Source organism: Cherax quadricarinatus, chromosome 32 (assembly GCF_038502225.1).
Source record: "Cherax quadricarinatus isolate ZL_2023a chromosome 32, ASM3850222v1, whole genome shotgun sequence".
Lineage (NCBI taxonomy): Eukaryota > Metazoa > Arthropoda > Malacostraca > Decapoda > Parastacidae > Cherax > Cherax quadricarinatus.
Window position 1 is genome coordinate 19,248,695 of NC_091323.1, and position 19,326 is coordinate 19,268,020.

The following is a 19,326-nucleotide window of genomic DNA, read 5'->3' on the forward strand; positions in this document are numbered from 1 at the left end:
GTTCATCAGGACCTGGGGATTTGTTAGGTTTTAATTTCTCTATTTGTCTGAGGACCATGTCACTAGTTTCCTTAATCGTGCATAGTTTATCGTCCTGTTCTACATAATTTATTATTTCTGGAATTTCGCTAGTATCTTCCCGAGTAAAAACTGAGAGGAATAAGTATTGAAAATTTCAAACATTTCCTTATCAATGTCAGTGATCTGACCTGAGTTACTCTTAAGTGGATCTATCTTGTCCCTAATCTTACTTCTGTATACCTGAAAGAACCCTTTTGTGTTAGTCTTCGAATCCTTTGCGACTTTAGCGTTACAATCCCCCTTTCCTTTTCTTATTCCTTTCTTTATTTAATTAAATATATTGATTTCTTAACTGCCCTTCCCCTCTTTTGATACGCCTATATATGCCTCTCTTTTGACCAACGAGATATTTTAATCTATTGTTTATCCATTTGGGATCGTTTTTGTTAGATCTGATTTCCCTACTCGGGACAAAAGTTGTCTGGGCAGCCAGCACTTTGCTCTGAAATACGTCATATTGGCAAACAACCCTACATACCTGACACATAGTAAGGTCATCCCAATTTAGCCCACTCAGGTAATTTCTCAGTCCCATGAAGTCAGCCAAGCGGAAATCTGGTGCAGCGACTTGATTGCAGTTATCTGGGCAATTCCACGACATATTGAAAATAAGTGATTTGTGATCACTTTCCCCTAGCTCATCACTAACCTCAAGATTATTAACTAGTGATTCTTTGTTGGCAAGAACCAAGTCAAGCAAATTGTCTTCTCTAGTTGGTTCTGTCACAAAGTATTTTAAAAAGCAGTCTTGAACCGTATCAAGAAAGTCACTAGCCTCAAGATTTCCTGTCACATTGTTCCAATCAATTTGTCTAAAGTTAAAATCTCCCATTAACACAACACTTTCATATCTAGATGCCTTATGAATTTCGTCCCATAGCAGCCTACCGCACTCCCTATCAAAGTTTGGGGGCCTATAAATCACGCCCAAAATCAATTTTTCACGACCCCGAGAAACTGTAGCCAAACAGATTCTGTGCCCGATGTTTCTAATCTTACATCTTGTCTAACACAACAATTTGAATTATCTCTGACATATATTGCCACTCCACCATTCCTGTTGACCCTATCAGTGTGCAACAGTTTATAACCCTGTATGTTGCATTCAGAAGGCATTTCTCTATCTTTCAAGCTGAACCATGTCTCTGTTATAGCAATATCTATATTACCTGCACTTGCAAGTAATCTTAGCTCATCTATCTTATTTATTAGACTACTTGTAAAGTAAACCTTGAGGGAGCTAATCACTTGATGCCCTCTACTATCTCTGTTTGTTGAGCAATTACTTTGCCTTTACTAGCAACTTTATTTTGAATATTGTCTTTTAAACATATCCCTGAGGTATCCTGGTAATATCTGATGTTTTCAACCCTAATACTGCAGCCTGATTGTTTCCCACAAACACCCATACCTCTATAATCTATCAGTTTAAATACCTACACAAGTCATCAGTGACTCCCTCAACTGAATTGGCTAATGCAACCACTCCAGCCCCAGAGAGATGAACATCATCCCTTGCATACATATCATGCTTGCCATAGGATTTGTCCCAGTTATCAGTGAATGGGATTGCAAGTTCCTTGCAGGACCTGTCTAGCCAGCAATTTATACCAACTCTCCTAGACATCCATTCTTTGCGCACTCCCCTTCTAGGCAAGATGCTACATATGATTGGGATCCCTCCCTCAGACCTGACTACTTCTATGGCTGACCTGTACTTATCCAGCAACTCCTGTCTCCTGCTCTTCCTGATGTCATTTCCACCAGCACTAAGACAGATAATGGGCTTGTTCCCATTACCTGACATAATATTATCCAACCTGCTGATTATGTCATCAACACCAGCTCCTGAGAGGCACACCCTCTGTCTGACCTTCCTATCTCTGTTACAAAAAGCACAGTCCATATATCTTACCTGAGAATCTCCTACAATTAGAATATTCTTACCTTGATTAGCAGGGGAGTCAGTGATACCTTTAACCTCACTAACCACTGAAGAGCACTCGTCCTGGAGAACAGAGAATAGATTTCCTACCTTCACATCTTCTCTATTAACCTTCCTTATCTTCCTTCTTCCTGAACTGTGAACCACTTGCCACTTAAAGTGGCTGCAACTCTTTAGCTCACTGCTGGTATCCTTTTCCCCACAAGCTCCCACCATTTCACACTCACTCCCAAACCCATCTAGGCAAAGCTTCAGCCTCCTATTTTCCTCCCGAAGTAGAACCTCATTCTTCAACACTTTAACCTGAGATTCCAAAACACTACCTTCTCAAGAGCATTCTTCTTCCTTAAAGTGTGCCCTTATTGAAGCCAAGGTGTCCTCCACTAAATCTTAGTCTACCAAGTCCTAACCCTTTCCCTTATTACACTCCCAGAATAATAGCTGGCTAATCCGCGGAAAACCTACTTAACTTAATGCCCTCAGGCCCCAGAATGCAAAGTTCTTCCCCAGAATACATTTTTTCACACACTCCTGGTGAAGTTAGTTTGTTCGGCATTAAGGTTAGTTTCTGCATGAGGGTCATTAAGGGTCATTAACATGAAGAATACACCGATACTTAAAAATAAAGAAAATTCTTCGTATATGTACAGCTATAGAGGTGTATGTATGTCCGTCTGTTTCTCACTCACTCACCTGCTAGACATCATCGTGCTCGTGCAGTAGGGGTCGAGAGGCAGGTGCGTCTTGTGAAGCGTCACAGGAGGAGTGTGGGCAGGCGTGTAGGTCCAGAGCACACGACCCCCCACCCACGCCAGTCGCTGACGTTGGTGTCATGGGCGTCAGGGGAGACATAGGGGTGACAGGCGTCAGGGGCGTCACTGTAAACAATGTGATTTCAAGGTAAATTTCGGGCTTAAACATGTGTTAAATCGTAAGTAAAGTGACGCTAACTACTGCAGCAAGAGCTGCTAGAATGACCAGTGTGTGTCACTGTACGCGTGACATACAGCTATTATCCTTGCTGGCCTTGCGCTTCCGACTCCAGGCTCAGGATAATCACTACCTTGACTACAGCACTTCCATGGCACAAGACTAATGCCGGCTTCACAAATATACTGAAATTTTACGAACTCTAATAACAAAACTCGTTAGCCATAAGATTTCGCGTGTAGTTAATTTCACTGGAGGATACCGAGTGACGCACGCAGCAAACTGGAGTGTACATGTGCAAGCATTGATAAATAAGCTTTATACACCACGATAAAGTACACTGATCGACTTTTTTTCTTTGCTTTGCAGAAAACAGTATTGTTGTGTTAATAATTATACGAAATAAAGTTACAGTAGCGCTATACGTAACTTACAGGTGTTTTACAATAATACCTTAATGGCAGCGGTAACATGCGCATTATTATGCTAAATCCGCACAAGTCATACCCCTCCTGAGACTGAAGCAATTAGGTTTCATCCAAGGGGAGGGTAGCTCCACTTTATCAGATCAAAAGCCTATCGCCAGCATCAAGGCAGTACGCTCACTTTACCCCACCTCTTAAAGCAGGTAACAAATGTAACAATGGACAAATTTTTAACCTAATGCTGTATTTATTGTCTGTGCAAGAAGTACAAGGATAGGGGGTTCCATCCTGACAGGTGCAGGTCAGAACAGGTACCGCTATGCCAGAAACAAGTGTCAAAAATTTTTCCCGACTTGGAGCTGTACTATTCGCTAGATTTATAAAGGATGGACGAGACTGAGGTACTGTACTCAAAGAATGCTGCAAATGAAGGGCTATTCAACACTGTGCTATAACCATTCACACAGCAAATGTACAACTAATAAAAATGCATAAAAATATCAATATTATTTAAAACAAATAAATACAACCAAATAAAATTAAAAGCTTTGTTATCTATTAAAAGGATTACTGAAACACTTTACATGTTCCTGAGGTTTCTACAGACATCCTGGTTATTATAAAAACTGCCGTATCCGGTATGGCTGTTACTGGAAAGTGCCACAGTGAGTTTCATGTGGCAATCTGTACAGGGTAGAATTTCCTGTATGCATGTGTCAATGGGCGTGGTGTGTGTTTGTGCCAGATTATTAACAACCGTCTTGTAGTGATGAATTTTATGGCATAAAGAGGTCCAAAGATCAACATTCTGAAGTACCCTGTACAACTAGCTGTTTGTATATAGGACCTGTCGTCATCGCCACTACCCTATTAAATATTCTTTCACTTGGGCCAGAAAATCATGAGCAAAAGACTGATGGCGAGTCCACTTTGCACAGCAGCCTTTGCCTCTCTTCCCGTTCATTACCAGGGGTCCCGACACGCCCAACGCACTACATACATGTGACAAACTCAAACCAAGACTGACTAATCTAGCCAAATGCACTAGAGCCCATACACTAAATCAGGTTTAGTGCATGGATTTTAGTATTTAAAAAAAGAAGCATGGGCCTGACCGGATGCATGAGTGACCATTTGATTAAATTCATGGGCGTGGCAAAACACATCGATCAGATTAAAATCAGATCTGGTCAAGCGCCTGGTGCTATCTAAATGCCCAGGGGCCGGGAAGAGGGATCTTGTCAGTTTATGTGCATCTTACTAAATCCACTGGTGTAGCACGAAGCACATGCTTGATTTATGCAAGATATAAATAAGCGATGATCTAATCAATGTACTATCCATAGTGAGATTAGCCATCTAGAGAATATTACGTGAGCATAGAGGACTGAAGAGGAGCCATTAGCTATCCATAGCGAGATAAGCCATCTAAAGAGCATTGGGTAAGCAGGCACCTGGATATAAGCCACTAGTTTATCCATAATGAGATTAATCCTCTAAAGGCCATGAGGGAAAGGGATGGGGTATGGAGATGAGCCACTAATCAATAGAGAGATGATAGTCAGCTACTCAGCATTAAGGAAACAGAGACCTGGAGATGGGCCGCAACTCTACGGTTGCAGAAGCAGCTCTGGTGGAAGGGAACGTGTACCTTGCATCATGGTCTTCCTGGTGGGAGATGGGGGCTGCGAGTCTTCCTGATCATGCTCTGAGGGAACCACAGGTCGACACAAGGCAAAGTGGGAGAGAGAGCACATCAGTTAAACATGCTGAAGAAGACAGCTACAAGAATTAATACATAAAGAGACATAAAGCGAGACAGAAGAAACAAGAGAATGTTTTCATTTACTTGATTTGCAAGATAATCCCGTACAAATACACACAGTGTCAGAATTTGTCTATATTCTAACCAAGCTTTATTTTCTTAAGCCCAGGAAAAAACAAAACAGTTAGTGAACAATAATAAAGTAGTTTTTAAAGAAAAACTAGCACCAGTTCACGAAAGAGTCAACATGAAAAACTGGAACTCTCCGCTCATACCGGTTGTCAACCGGAACCTCTAGTGGGGCGTCTTTAAATCAGAATATACAACAGGGAGCAGGAAACTAGAAATCATTATGTACCATGTTTCAGGAGGCAATGTGTATGTCTCTTATGGTACACTGCCTCTCGTCTGCAACACAGTAGAACATTTCTGGAGTGGTTTCTCTAAACTGAATACCTCTCTCAACCTTTATATGTTTACCAATGCACCAACATATTCACTTTCAAAGCTGCGTTCACTTCTGTAATGGAGTCTTCAGTTTATAACTATTTCGCGAATTGTTAGTGTTAACGAACGACATCTCGAAGCAGTCTATATAAAGTCACTCACGATTTGATAATGGTACAATGCGTATCGAAATGTCATCTAATTTTTACTTCCAATATAAGGGCTAGCTGTGAATTTTTATAGCCTGTGCATTGTGACCTATTCTTCTTGTATCTTGTATATCAATGGTATACAATGCCGACAAGATGATTAGACACATTTGCAACATCTGGGTATCTTTATTTTGTAGACGTTTCGTCATCCAGTGGCTTTATCAGTACAATACATGGACATAATTTGAAGACTGTAGAAATACATACTGAAGATAATGGAAGACGAGGTAATCAATCCGTCAGATGGTGAGCACCGTTGTCTTAAAGAATCTGAAGCACGGGCAGGAAGATTGATGCTTATATACTGGTGTCAGATGAGACGCATCAAAGGCACTGACACAGGTAAGCGGGACTTCAGTGGAAGTAGGTCTTCAAGAGTTATGACCGCTGGACGTGTGGTGTGAAGGCGACGTCCTCGAGGTGATAAACAACGGAGAAAAGTGTACCTCTCTCTCTCTCAGGAGTGACCCAGTATATCAAAGGGCGCCCTTTAATCCGGGGTTGTGACAGAGGCTGTGACAGACTCCACCTTGATGTATTTTACAATACATCTATACATTATGTAGTATTTGTGTGTAGTGATTAATTATTAATGTTTACTGTTATTATAACAAGTCATACATATCTGCCTATAGTTGAGACAATGTCCAGGTCATATTCTTTTAATAACCAATATTATTTTCTCTATATTTATAATTTTTATATTTTTGTGAGGCAACAGGGTAGAGGCGCTTGATGCCGCCTTGCATCAATTATTTTCCTAAGCGGTGGGTGTGATTATGTTTTGACTCAGAGGTCATCAGTCGGCGATTTGCTGCCAACAGGAATGGACGAGAGCAGTTGCCCCGTCTCCATTAACAGCCTCATACACACACGCCTTACAATGTCATTTTGGAAATTCTACGCAGTCTGCTCTGAGACGAAGGGTCATCACTGAACTTCGTACATAAAATGCTGATAAACTTTCAAGAGCACACGTATTACCTTACTTTACCGTGTCATGTTTGAAAATAAGTCGGAGAGAGGTATCACTACTAGGAAGTGTGTGAACTGTGTTCTGCTCTTGGGTCACAGCCGTTGTGGGGGTTACCTGGTATTTAGTTTCTGGATGCATCTGTCCGGTACAATGTCTTGGAATTGACCGACTCGTTTTGGGTGGTGTTAGTCTTTACGTATGTTTTGTGGTATGGTGTTTACTTCTGCGTTATCTGGTGTGGATTCAGTCTCAGGAAGAGTTTGCTTATGCATACTTAAGTAGTAAGTGGATTTATAATTTACCCAGTTTTGTGGATTCAGTCTGTTCTCGGATCGAATGGACTTTGGCTCTTGACTGTCTTATCGGTGTCTACATACTGTATTCTGTAGACTTATTCTTTGACTAAATGGCACGTGGACACAAGAACTATGGTGAGTTGGGGTCATGTGCAAGCAAGTTCTACACCTTGATACTTGTATCATTTAAGATGCATACAGATGGATACTTGTAACTAAATATTATTTCAAGTACACGTATGCACTGTATGTTGACCATTTCTCACGTAGACTAAATATATTTATGCTAGATGTTTTTATTCAGTAAAGATAGGTGCATTTTTACTTCTTGGTTTTAAATGCTCAAAACCGTGAGATGGTCTGTCTAGAACAAGCTTTGTTTTGGAAGTAAAGGTAAGCATGTCTCACGTTCATATTCCTGCAATGTATGTGATTGAGCAACTTGTATCATTCCACCACCAACTCTTCTGTTGCTGCTTTCTCCTCCTCCACCACCACCACCACCACCACTTACTCCAACGTATCTATGCCTTCTTCCACGTCCACGTCCATATATCGTATTAGAAGTGTATAATGTACACTGTTGCACTTCTCTATCGACACTTACAGCTCACTCACTCTCCCCTCCAACCTGGTTTTATTCTTTTCTTCCACCAGCTCCTGTAGACATTAGTCCACTATGCATCACTGGGCGCTTATATTATAAAACATGTAGTACAGAATTTTCCAAACAAACTTGAATAATAAAGAATCGGGGCAGTAATAACAATCAAGATAAATTATCTTGTCACACGACCCCTGCAGTGTGCGGCATGGCTTGTGTGCCAACGCAGGGACTCTCAGAATATATAATTTAACACTGAAGTTACACGGTTATGACGAAAAATTTCATTCATGTATACGGAACATTTTGAAAGTTAGTTTTGTATTGGGTTTTGCAGATATCAAATATTTTCTCAGCGGTGACTGATGTACTTAACCTTGACCTTTTCTGCTTGGAAGTGGTTCTTGCTCACGACCCTTTGTCTGCTAGTGATGCATAGGCTATGCCACAGCGCAACATTATTGTTGTTTACCAAGTCATGGAATGATCACGGAATTGATAAATTAATAATATACCGCTGTTAAAAACTAAGCAACCAGAGATAAACAAATACTATTTTTTGACTTGCTAGAAAAGTTACCACGATTCTTTTAGGGGTTTAACACTACATTAGTTTCAAGTCATTATATCACTATCTAAAGAAGCAAAGTTGCGACCAGAGCCACGACTCCAAAATAGGTGTCCCAGTGTCCTACTTGGATCCCAACCACTCACCTGGTGTCGACGCCTGGCTGTTGAGTCTGTCAAGTTCCCTAGCGGAGTACAGAGGTGTGTTGACCTGGTAAGTGTTGTTGAAGAGCGAATAGTCGACGGCATATTCTCCAAGCTCCTTGTTGAAGGTCACCAGGGGCTCGAAGCGGTAACCCCACAGGATCTCGTTGGGCAGGTAGGATGACCGCGCCTGGGTAGTCATACCTGCACGAGACAGTAAATGGTTAATGAATAAGAGTAAAGTACTTGTAAATTAAAGATGAGAGCTATGAGGCTAGAGATGAGAACTACAGAAGCAATCATAGCCACATCGTCACACATAGTTAATACTTAATGCAAGAGTTGAGGGTACTGACCTGTGGACTCTATTACGCCCTCTAGTATGACGACTATCTCAAATTTCTCCCGGAGCAGATCGTGGGCGGAGAGATCGTAGAGGGGAGAGTTCTCGTTGATCTTGTGCACCATTGTCATGGGCCAAATGAAGAAGATGCGGTCCTCTCCGATGTCGTAACCCACGTCCAGCTCGTACTGGAAAAAGGGCAGGATCTCTCCCTCCCGCGTGACTCTCTTCCTGATGAGCTGGGCCCTCACGTGAGCCTCGATGATGTGAGACTTCCTCATGTCTCCCACGCGGAAAAGGAGACACATCTCGCCGTCACGGAGACAAAGACACGCGTTGCGAGAGAATAAGAGTGTTTGCGTGCGCTTCTTGGGACGAGAGAGTTTGGCGAACACGATGCCAACCATGAAGGCCTGAGGGAGAGGCAGAGGTATTCAGCATTCATGCTACATATCGTTATGATAGACATCAGTGTCAACTTCCCATTCAGTCATACATGTTACATCCAATGAATGATAGCTAGCAATGTTTACACGAACATTCATCATTCACACTTTGATGCTACATCCAATGTAGAACTTATCTTGAAGGCTGGGCGCTCTCTACAGTAAGGTTTAATTTGGTGTTACTTAGAACAAGTAATGTTTAATCTGAAGCAGTTATTTAAAAACTTTTAATTCAAAGAAATGGAGGTATACTTTTTCCTTAGCTCAGAACGTCCATATGAATAAAATTAATTTTAACTCTGGGAATGAGTATATAAAGGACACACCTGTATCATGACACCCGTGATGCTCTGCAGACACATAACAAAGATGGCCTCTGGACACTGTTCTGTGGTGTGACGGGACCCGTAACCGATAGTATGCTGAGTCTCCACGCTGAACAGGAAACACGAAGTGAAACTGAACACGTTCACCACACACGGCGTCCACCTGGCCAGGGAAACACAAAGTGAAATTACAGGTGTTCACGATAAGTGTCAGGGCCCCAAGACTGTTCAACTGTCTCCCAGCATACATAAGGGGGATTACCGATAAAATCCTAGCTGTCTTCAAGAGGGAGCTGAACAGGCTTGTGGCCGGCAGTAACAGCCTGGCTGATCAAGCCCTGATCCACCACGAGGCCTGGTCAAGGACCGGGCCGTGGGGGAGTTGACCCCCGGAACACCCTCCAGGTACACTCCAGATGTTCATTACCCGTGGGGTTTACATGCCAAAGGGCAAGAATCTTTACACTATCTGTAGCACGAGGTAATATGCTCAACATTTCAGCTTTTGACATGCAATACAATCAATACATAGCAAAATAATCCACAAACATTCACACCTGCACTAGCTAAAGCCAGCACACCTCAAGGTTGCAAGCGAGTCACATTCCCTGCACACATGTGGACAAGCCAGCACCACAATCGCCATGCTGAAGCCATCATAAAGAAGTGTAGCTGGTTTGTAATCTACCCACACATGTAGACAAGCCAGCACCACAACTGCTATGCTCACGATATCATACACATTAACAACTCAAGAAAAGTGTGGTGACTGGAACTGATGGCAAGTCTGTTCTTAAACTAGTAGGCCACACAGACTTAAGATTCATCCACCTATATACATGTCTATACAGTAACATAATATACAGTGGTATAGTGTTGCAGTGTCAGACAAGATGGTATAAACCTTGGTAATAAATACCGACAAGTTGGTTTAGAAAGACACGTAAGCAAACACTATAACATATTTATTAGAAAACGTTTCGGTCCTGGGACCTTGATCACTTCTAACATACAGAGGTAGAAAGACATTATATATAGGCGGAGAGTGAGGTGTGACGCACGTGACCTGAGGAATGTCATAAGAACATAAGAATGGAGGAACACTGTAGAAGGCCTACTGGCCCATGCGAGGCAGGTCCTTATCAAAACAACCTCTGCCTATGATGAGGATGGGTAGACGATGAAATCATGCGACTCCTGTGTTGTTGGGTTGGTGCTGCTTAAGTATCATGTATGCCAATGTTTTTGAAATTTTGTAGTTTCCAGTGTTGCGTTCTATAGTGTCGGTGACGGCGATCAGTGAGGCTTCTAGGCACCGTCGGCGTCTGAGGTCTGGTTCGGTGAGAACGAGTTGTGCCTCATTCCAGTTCATCAAATGCCCCGTGGAGTCTCTGTGGAGGACACATGCGTACCTTACATCGTCTCTGTTAGAGGCATTTCGATGTTCATTCAGGCGGACTGCAAGATCTCTGCTCTGTTCCACAAGGCACAGTACTCGCTCCCATCTTGTTCCTCATCCTTATATCCGACATAGACAAGGATGTCAGCCACAGCACCGTGTCTTCATTTGCAGATGACACCCGAATCTGCATGACAGTGTCTTCCATTGCAGACACTGCAAAGCTCCAGGCAGACATCAACCAAATCTTTCAGTGGGCTGCAGAAAACAATATGAAGTTCAACGATGAGAAATTTCAATTACTCAGATATGGTAAACATGAGGAAATTAAATCTTCATCAGAGTACAAAACAAATTCTGGCCACAAAATAGAGCGAAACACCAACGTCAAAGACCTGGGAGTGATCATGTCGGAGGATCTCACCTTCAAGGACCATAACACTGTATCAATCGCATCTGCTAGAAAAATGACAGGATGGATAATGAGAACCTTCAAAACTAGGGAGGCCAAGCCCATGATGACACTCTTCAGGTCACTTGTTCTATCTAGGCTGGAATATTGCTGCACACTAACAGCACCTTTCAAGGCAGGTGAAATTGCCGACCTAGAAAATGTACAGAGAACTTTCACGGCGCGCATAACGGAGATAAAACACCTCAATTATTGGGAGCGCTTGAGGTTCCTAAACCTGTATTCCCTGGAACGCAGGAGGGAGAGATACATGATTATATACACCTGGAAAATCCTAGAGGGACTAGTACCGAACTTGCACACGAAAATCACCCACTACGAAAGCAAAAGACTTGGCAGACGATGCACCATCCCCCCAATGAAAAGCAGGGGTGTCACTAGCACGTTAAGAGACCATACAATAAGTGTCAGGGGCCCGAGACTGTTCAACTGCCTCCCAGCACACATAAGGGGGATTACCAACAGACCCCTGGCAGTCTTCAAGCTGGCACTGGACAAGCACCTAAAGTCAGTTCCGGATCAGCCGGGCTGTGGCTCGTATGTTGGTTTGCGTGCAGCCAGCAGCAACAGCCTGGCTGATCAGGCTCTGATCCACCAGGAGGCCTGGTCTCAGACCGGGCCGCGGGGGCGTTGACCCCCGGAACTCTCTCCAGGTAAACTCCAGGTCTCGCCTACATATTTCTTGGGACAGAACCCACAGGGGATAGTGTAGACGCCTGCTGTAGAAGTTAGAGGTGTGGGGCTGCGTTTCGTAGTGAGGTCTTTGATAGATGTGTTTATGGTGGGAACGTTGATGTTACTTATAGCAAGTGCCCTGCGAGTATTCGTGGCAACATCGCCACATGGGAGTACTATGAACTGTTTTGGGGGCTGTTCCATGGGCGGTTTGTTGAGGATAGCTTGTGCCTTTAGTCTGCAATCTCGGATGAAGAAAGATGGGAACTGAAGACGTGTAAAGGCTTGTGTTATGTAAGTGCATTCTTCTTCTAGAAAACAAGGGCTGGAGATGCGAAGAGCTCTCAAGAAGAAGCCAATGAGGACTCCTCTCTTAGTGCGGGTGTCTTGGTGTGAATAAAAGTGTATAAGATCGTCCTTGTTGGTAGGTTTTCTATACACTTTGAAGAGAAGTTTGTCACTGTCGGGAGATCTGCACAGTAGAACGTCGAGGAAAGGAAGTTTGCCATCATTTTCGAGTTCAAGTGTAAACTTTATTGATGGTTCAACTGCATTCATCTTGTTGAGAAGGGCCTGGATATTGAGACGTCTCGGATAGAAAACCAATATATCATCAACGTATCTTAGCCAGGTAACGGTGTTGGGAATGAGGGGGCTGAATTTCTCTGTCTCCAGGTTTTCCATGAAGAGGTTGGCAAGCACAGCACTGAGCGGGCTGCCCATTGCCATCCCAAAGCATTGTTTGTAACAGTTGTCCTGATACTTGAAGAAGTTGAAATTAACACAAAGTTCCACTAGATTGATGAAATCTAGAAGAGGTAAAGGGAGGTCGTGGTTTTCAGTGAGCCTCTGTCTCAGAATGTTGATTGCAGCGTCAGTAGGAACGTTGGTAAAGAGGGCTGTGACATCGAAGGAAGCCATGCTTTTGTTTTTGACATTCAGGTTGGAAATTCGGGAGAGAAGGTCACTTGAGTGTTTGAGGTGGGCTTGACTGATGGTGCCCAGAAGCGCTGAAAGGTATTTGGCAAGGTGGCCGGCTAGTCTGTGGTGCACTCCCTATGCCCGAAGTGATAGGCCGTAGTGGGATGCCAGGTTTGTGTGTCTTAGGAAGGCCATACAGGCGTGCTGGTTTCGGTTGACCTGGTAAAAGTTTAAGTAGTTTCTTGCCTTGTTCTGATTTTCGTAAGATGCTACGAGCCTTTTTAAGGAAAGTCTGGGTACTTTGAAGTAGCACTGATTCCGATACAGGCTGGTATGTGTTGGCATCGTTGAGAAGATTTAAGACTTTATTGTTGTAGTCGACAGTGTTGAGTAACACCACACCACCTCCTTTGTCAGCGGTTGTAATGACGATATCATCGTTGTTGGCCAAGTTCCTGAGTGCTTGGATGTATCTTCTGGGAATGACCGGTCTTGAAGGCTCAGTAGCTGCAGCAGTGATAATTCCTTGAACAAAGCCCTTTTGAAACTCGGAGTCTCCAAAAGGTTGGTTCTTGGTTACCATATCCACCAGATTATGTTTCTTGTTAATGCCAGTAGTAAACTTGAGCCCTAAGCTGAGGGCTTCTGTCTCGGTGATGGTTAGTGTATAGGAAGATAAGTTATTTATGATTTCTGGTCGTCCCATTTCGCTCCATTTGCTGTGGGAGCACAGGTCTTGTAGTTTTCGTGATAGCTTCAATTTTTGTTGGATGTTGGCAGTGGTAACTTGGCTGAGTATATATTCTGCAGTCCTTCTGTCAGGATTCGTGCTTCACTTCCTACTCCTGACAGAAGGACTGCAGAATATATACTCAGCCAAGTTACCACTGCCAACATCCAACAAAAATTGAAGCTATCACGAAAACTACAAGACCTGTGCTCCCACAGCAAATGGAGCGAAATGGGACGACCAGAAATCATAAATAACTTATCTTCCTATACACTAACCATCACCGAGACAGAAGCCCTCAGCTTAGGGCTCAAGTTTACTACTGGCATTAACAAGAAACATAATCTGGTGGATATGGTAACCAAGAACCAACCTTTTGGAGACTCCGAGTTTCAAAAGGGCTTTGTTCAAGGAATTATCACTGCTGCAGCTACTGAGCCTTCAAGACCGGTCATTCCCAGAAGATACATCCAAGCACTCAGGAACTTGGCCAACAACGATGATATTGTCATTACAACCGCTGACAAAGGAGGTGGTGTGGTGTTACTCAACACTGTCGACTACAACAATAAAGTCTTAAATCTTCTCAACGATGCCAACACATACCAGCCTGTATCGGAATCAGTGCTACTTCAAAGTACCCAGACTTTCCTTAAAAAGGCTCGTAGCATCTTACGAAAATCAGAACAAGGCAAGAAACTACTTAAACTTTTACCAGGTCAACCGAAACCAGCACGCCTGTATGGCCTTCCTAAGACACACAAACCTGGCATCCCACTACGGCCTATCACTTCGGGCATAGGGAGTGCACCACACAGACTAGCCGGCCACCTTGCCAAATACCTTTCAGCGCTTCTGGGCACCATCAGTCAAGCCCACCTCAAACACTCAGGTGACCTTCTCTCCCGAATTTCCAACCTGAATGTCAAAAACAAAAGTATGGCTTCCTTCGATGTCACAGCCCTCTTTACCAACGTTCCTACTGACGCTGCAATCAACATTCTGAGACAGGCTCACTGAAAACCACGACCTCCCTTTACCTCTTCTAGATTTCATCAATCTAGTGGAACTTTGTGTTAATTTCAACTTCTTCAAGTATCAGGACAACTGTTACAAACAATGCTTTGGGATGGCAATGGGCAGCCCGCTCAGTGCTGTGCTTGCCAACCTCTTCATGGAAAACCTGGAGAGAGAGATATTCAGCACCCTCATTCCCAACACCGTTACCTGGCTAAGATACGTTGATGATATATTGGTTTTCTATCCGAGACGTCTCAATATCCAGGCCCTTCTCAACAAGATCAATGCAGTTGAACCATCAATAAAGTTTACACTTGAACTCGAAAATGATGGCAAACTTCCTTTCCTCGACGTTCTACTGTGCAGATCTCCCGACAGTGACAAACTTCTCTTCAAAGTGTATAGAAAACCTACCAACAAGGACGATCTTATACACTTTTATTCACACCAAGACACCCGCACTAAGAGAGGAGTCCTCATTGGCTTCTTCTTGAGAGCTCTTCGCATCTCCAGCCCTTGTTTTCTAGAAGAATGCACTTACCTAACACAAGCCTTTACGTCTTCAGTTCCCATCTTTCTTCATCCGAGATTGCAGACTAAAGGCACAAGCTATCCTCAACAAACCGCCCATGGAACAGCCCCCAAAACAGTTCATAGTACTCCCATGTGGCGATGTTGCCACGAATACTCGCAGGGCACTTGCTATGAGTAACATCAACGTTTCCACCATAAACACATCATCTATCAAAGACCTCACTACGAAACGCAGCCCCACACCTCTAACTTCTACAGCAGGCGTCTACACTATCCCCTGTGGGTTCTGTCCCAAGAAATATGTAGGCGAGACAGGCAGAGATCTTGCAGTCCGCCTGAATGAGCATCGAAATGCCTCTAACAGAGACGATGTAAGGTACGCATGTGTCCTCCACAGAGACTCCACGGGGCATTTGATGAACTGGAATGAGGCACAACTCGTTCTCACCGAACCAGACCTCAGACGCCGACGGTGCCTAGAAGCCTCACTAATCGCCGTCACCGACACTATAGAACGCAACACTGGAAACTACAAAATTTCAAAAACATTGGCATACATGATACTTAAGCAGCACCAACCCAACAACACAGGAGTCACATGATTTCATCGTCTACCCGTCCTCATCATAGGCAGAGGTTGTTTTGATAAGGACCTGCCTCGCATGGGCCAGTAGGCCTTCTACAGTGTTCCTCCATTCTTATGTTCTTATGACATTCCTCAGGTCACGTGCGTCACACCTCACTCTCCGCCTATATATAATGTCTTTCTACCTCTGTATGTTAGAAGTGATCTAGGTCCCAGTACCGAAACGTTTTCTAATAAATATGTTATAGTGTTTGCTTACGTGTCTTTCTAAACCAAGTTGTCGGTATTTATTACCAAGGTTTATACCACAGTGGTATAGTATACAGCAATACAAACTAGTGTGGCACTAAAATAGAGATGACCCAAAAGTTGGTATCCCCAGTTCACATCCTAAGATGTTTTTTTAAGGAGTAGAAGAGTAAATTATTGAACGAGTTCTGTTAAATAAGGAAAAGCTCCAGTAGGAGGGTCATTAAATGAGAAGGAGCATCTTGTAGTGTGTGATGAAGTTCAGCATTTCACACTCTAAAGCGTCATCACAGGAAATATCCTAAGACAAGAGTGTGTATGGGGGATTACCTGGATTCCTCCTGTTTGTGTGGCAGATGTTGTTCTTCTAGGTCACCGTGAGTGTAGGCGATGAGCCACCACACTACAGCAAACAACATCCACGAGCTGATGAACGACATGGCGAACACCAACAGCGTCCACCGCCACTGTAACATCAAACACCATATATAGATGTTTACACTGAAGAGGTTTTGGTGTATAGATATTAAGACACTAGCAAGAATAACACAAAACTTTCGCATATGAAACACAATAACGATGAAAAACTATAAACGCAACTCAGACATTTTCGTTCCTTCCAACATTTTCGAAGAGTGAAAAAACAGGAGTTTTTCTTAAGAGTAAAACCTGCAGGTAGGTCATTAACACTAGTTCACTGTGCATTAAAAACACTTTAATTCCTAAATAGAGGATTAGGGCCCATTCTTAGTGTATATATATATTATGTATATACTGTAAAAAAAAGTGTGGGGGAGGGTGTTTGCACATAATTTAAAATGTGCTAAACCCTGGAGAGTGATACAGCAAACGCCCCAGTAGTAGTTCAATTTATACTATGCAGAGTTCAGCTCCATGGAGCTGAACTCTTCTCCAGGCTGAGGGACTGACCACCTCAAATACTTTTCTCCAAGGTTGATGGACTGATTACATCATCCATATTTCACCACTACAGCTGTTCTCTCTGCATCTGACTGAAGAAGCCTACCGTGTAGGTGTAACGCTTCATCAATAAAAAAAGCTAACAGTTGCACATGTACCTGAAGGGGCACGTAAGTTCCTCCGTCTTCTAATAACATGTTTAATTTTCCACTATAATCTACCTTGTCCACAATTACTATCGCATTTGCTTTGTCAGTTTCGTAAGGTGAAGTCTAGGATCTTTCCTTAATTCATGGTATAAATTAACAAGAGATGCGTGCTTCACTACAGTGTACACTTTCATTTTCTAGATGGTATGCAAACAAGACCTTACTTGTTATTCCCAGCTGGGGAAGAAATTCATGAAAGATTTTAGATGTGAAGTTCGATCTCTGGTTTAACTGAACTTCCCAAGGTACCTCTGTTTATGTGAAGAGTCTCACCCAAGCCCATATTCATGGTAGTCGTATTGCTTCGCGATACCGAATAGAGGTGCACGTTACTGTATACAAATATTCCTCACGTATACAAGTATGAGGCAAAGGATCAATACTCAATAACCAACCCAGGGAAAGGTTCACCACACTCTGGTATTGGAAATAATGGGGCTGGTTTAATAGCATTATAAGCATTAATAGCATTACTTGACAAATGACATGTCCTGACACGAACAGAAAATTTCACCGCCATACGCTGCCAGGAGAAAAAAAATCTTGACAATTGTTGTCAAGAAATTCTCGACTCCTAAACGGCCACCCAGGGAACTATTGTGACACGGACATCACCTTACATCTTTTACACGATGGAAATACGAATACATGTTTAATGGGCTCTGGCCTGGTGGTTAACGCTCTCGCTTCACACGGCGAGGGCCTGGGTTCGATTCCCAGCCAGAGTAGAAACATTGGGCGTGTTTCTTTCCACCTGTTGTCTATGTTCCCCATCAGTAAAATGGGTACCTGGGTGTTAGTCGACTGGTGTGGGTCGCATCCTGGGACACTGACCTAATTTGCCCGACATGCTCAGCATAAGTGGCTTTCTATGTAGTAGTATGTCATTGTTGTCAGCTAGGGCTGTATACCTTGTACATGTACTTGTAGTAAATAAAGATTATATTATATTATATATTATAATTTTCCATACTTAGTGTTTGTCCATACCAGGTGGTTAATTAAACCTTCCTCATTAGTATGCTGGAATGCTTCCAGCATAAGTTTCTCTCTTATTTACTGTTTCCCATTATGAGACAGCTAGCGCTGCGACTTAATCGACAGCAGTATCTGGAGCACAGAAAGATACCTACTGTGAATTTACAGAGGAAGGGAGCTGGGAAAAGGTTTGAGAGAGAAGCGGCCGCATCTGAATCCCACTAAACAGTTTATCCAGGCCCCACCATGAGGTGGTTCCTCCCTCATGCCCTGCTGCATGTGACGCCACAACCACCATCGGCAATAAAGTACTGATACCGAGTTGTTTAGCCCATTCCAGAGCTTTTTTATATACATCAGAATGACAGGTTTTTGACATACTGTAAGCAACGTTAATACATCGTTTCCGACCAGCAATTTCGTGCGATCAACAAGAGTCACCAGAGCCCATACGCATATTCCCTGTGAAAAATTTGTTTTTAAGAGACTGTGAATAGGGACACTAAATATAGCCCAGCCATAGGTTTCTCGTAAGACACAAGCTTGAAGGTGACAACTTCAGTTAGTGACAATGAATGCTTCACAACGACCAGAGAGGTGCTATTAAATGGCGAATCGCAGCTTCAACTACTATACTGGCAGAGTGCCTAGATCCAGGGTGCCAATACCAGCCGTTATAATGAAACATTTGCGCAGTACATGGACATCTATACTATTCAAACGTTCCGCCAGCCAGTGGCTTCATAAGTCTAATACAGAAGAGAAACGATGAAACATGAGTAGTAGTTTGAGATAATCAGTTTCTCATCATGGAGATGTGTTTAGTCTATCAATCTTGATTAAGTACAGCAAAGGCACGGATAAGGTGCTTATATACTGGAGACAGGAGAGGCGAAGTAGATGGAGGCTGCGTCACCGGTGGACAAAATCCAATAACGGAAGTAGGTCATCCCAGATGGTTAGGCAAGCGTTAAAAAATTTATTTATCAAGAATACAATATGTTACTGTATCAGACAGTTTGATAAAGATACACAAGTACTGCGCAAGTGTATTGTTCATTAACTGGTCGATTTTCTTAACCATTTATATTTTAATGCCAAGTGTTATGATTGGATGTATTACCG

At 43.0% G+C, this 19,326-nt stretch overlaps 1 protein-coding gene across 12 annotated transcripts in view; it reads right to left on the bottom strand.

The window, feature by feature from the left end:
• LOC128690315 (ATP-sensitive inward rectifier potassium channel 12) overlaps positions 1 to 19,326 on the bottom strand; it is a 569,607-nt gene that overhangs the window by 14,861 nt on the left and 535,420 nt on the right. For 11 of the 12 annotated variants that reach the window (XM_053778974.2, XM_053778983.2, XM_053778980.1 and 8 more), the window contains 6 exons: positions 16,424 to 16,560; positions 9,508 to 9,670; positions 8,749 to 9,148; positions 8,396 to 8,596; positions 5,033 to 5,089; positions 2,720 to 2,904 (listed from right to left, as the gene is read on the bottom strand). In XM_053778974.2, coding sequence (XP_053634949.1) covers positions 2,723 to 2,904; positions 5,033 to 5,089; positions 8,396 to 8,596; positions 8,749 to 9,148; positions 9,508 to 9,670; positions 16,424 to 16,560 — 1,140 coding nt within the window. In that variant the 3' untranslated portion in view covers positions 2,720 to 2,722. The remainder of the gene's footprint in view (positions 1 to 2,719; positions 2,905 to 5,032; positions 5,090 to 8,395; positions 8,597 to 8,748; positions 9,149 to 9,507; positions 9,671 to 16,423; positions 16,561 to 19,326) is intronic. The other variant, XM_053778975.2, reaches the window with a different exon arrangement.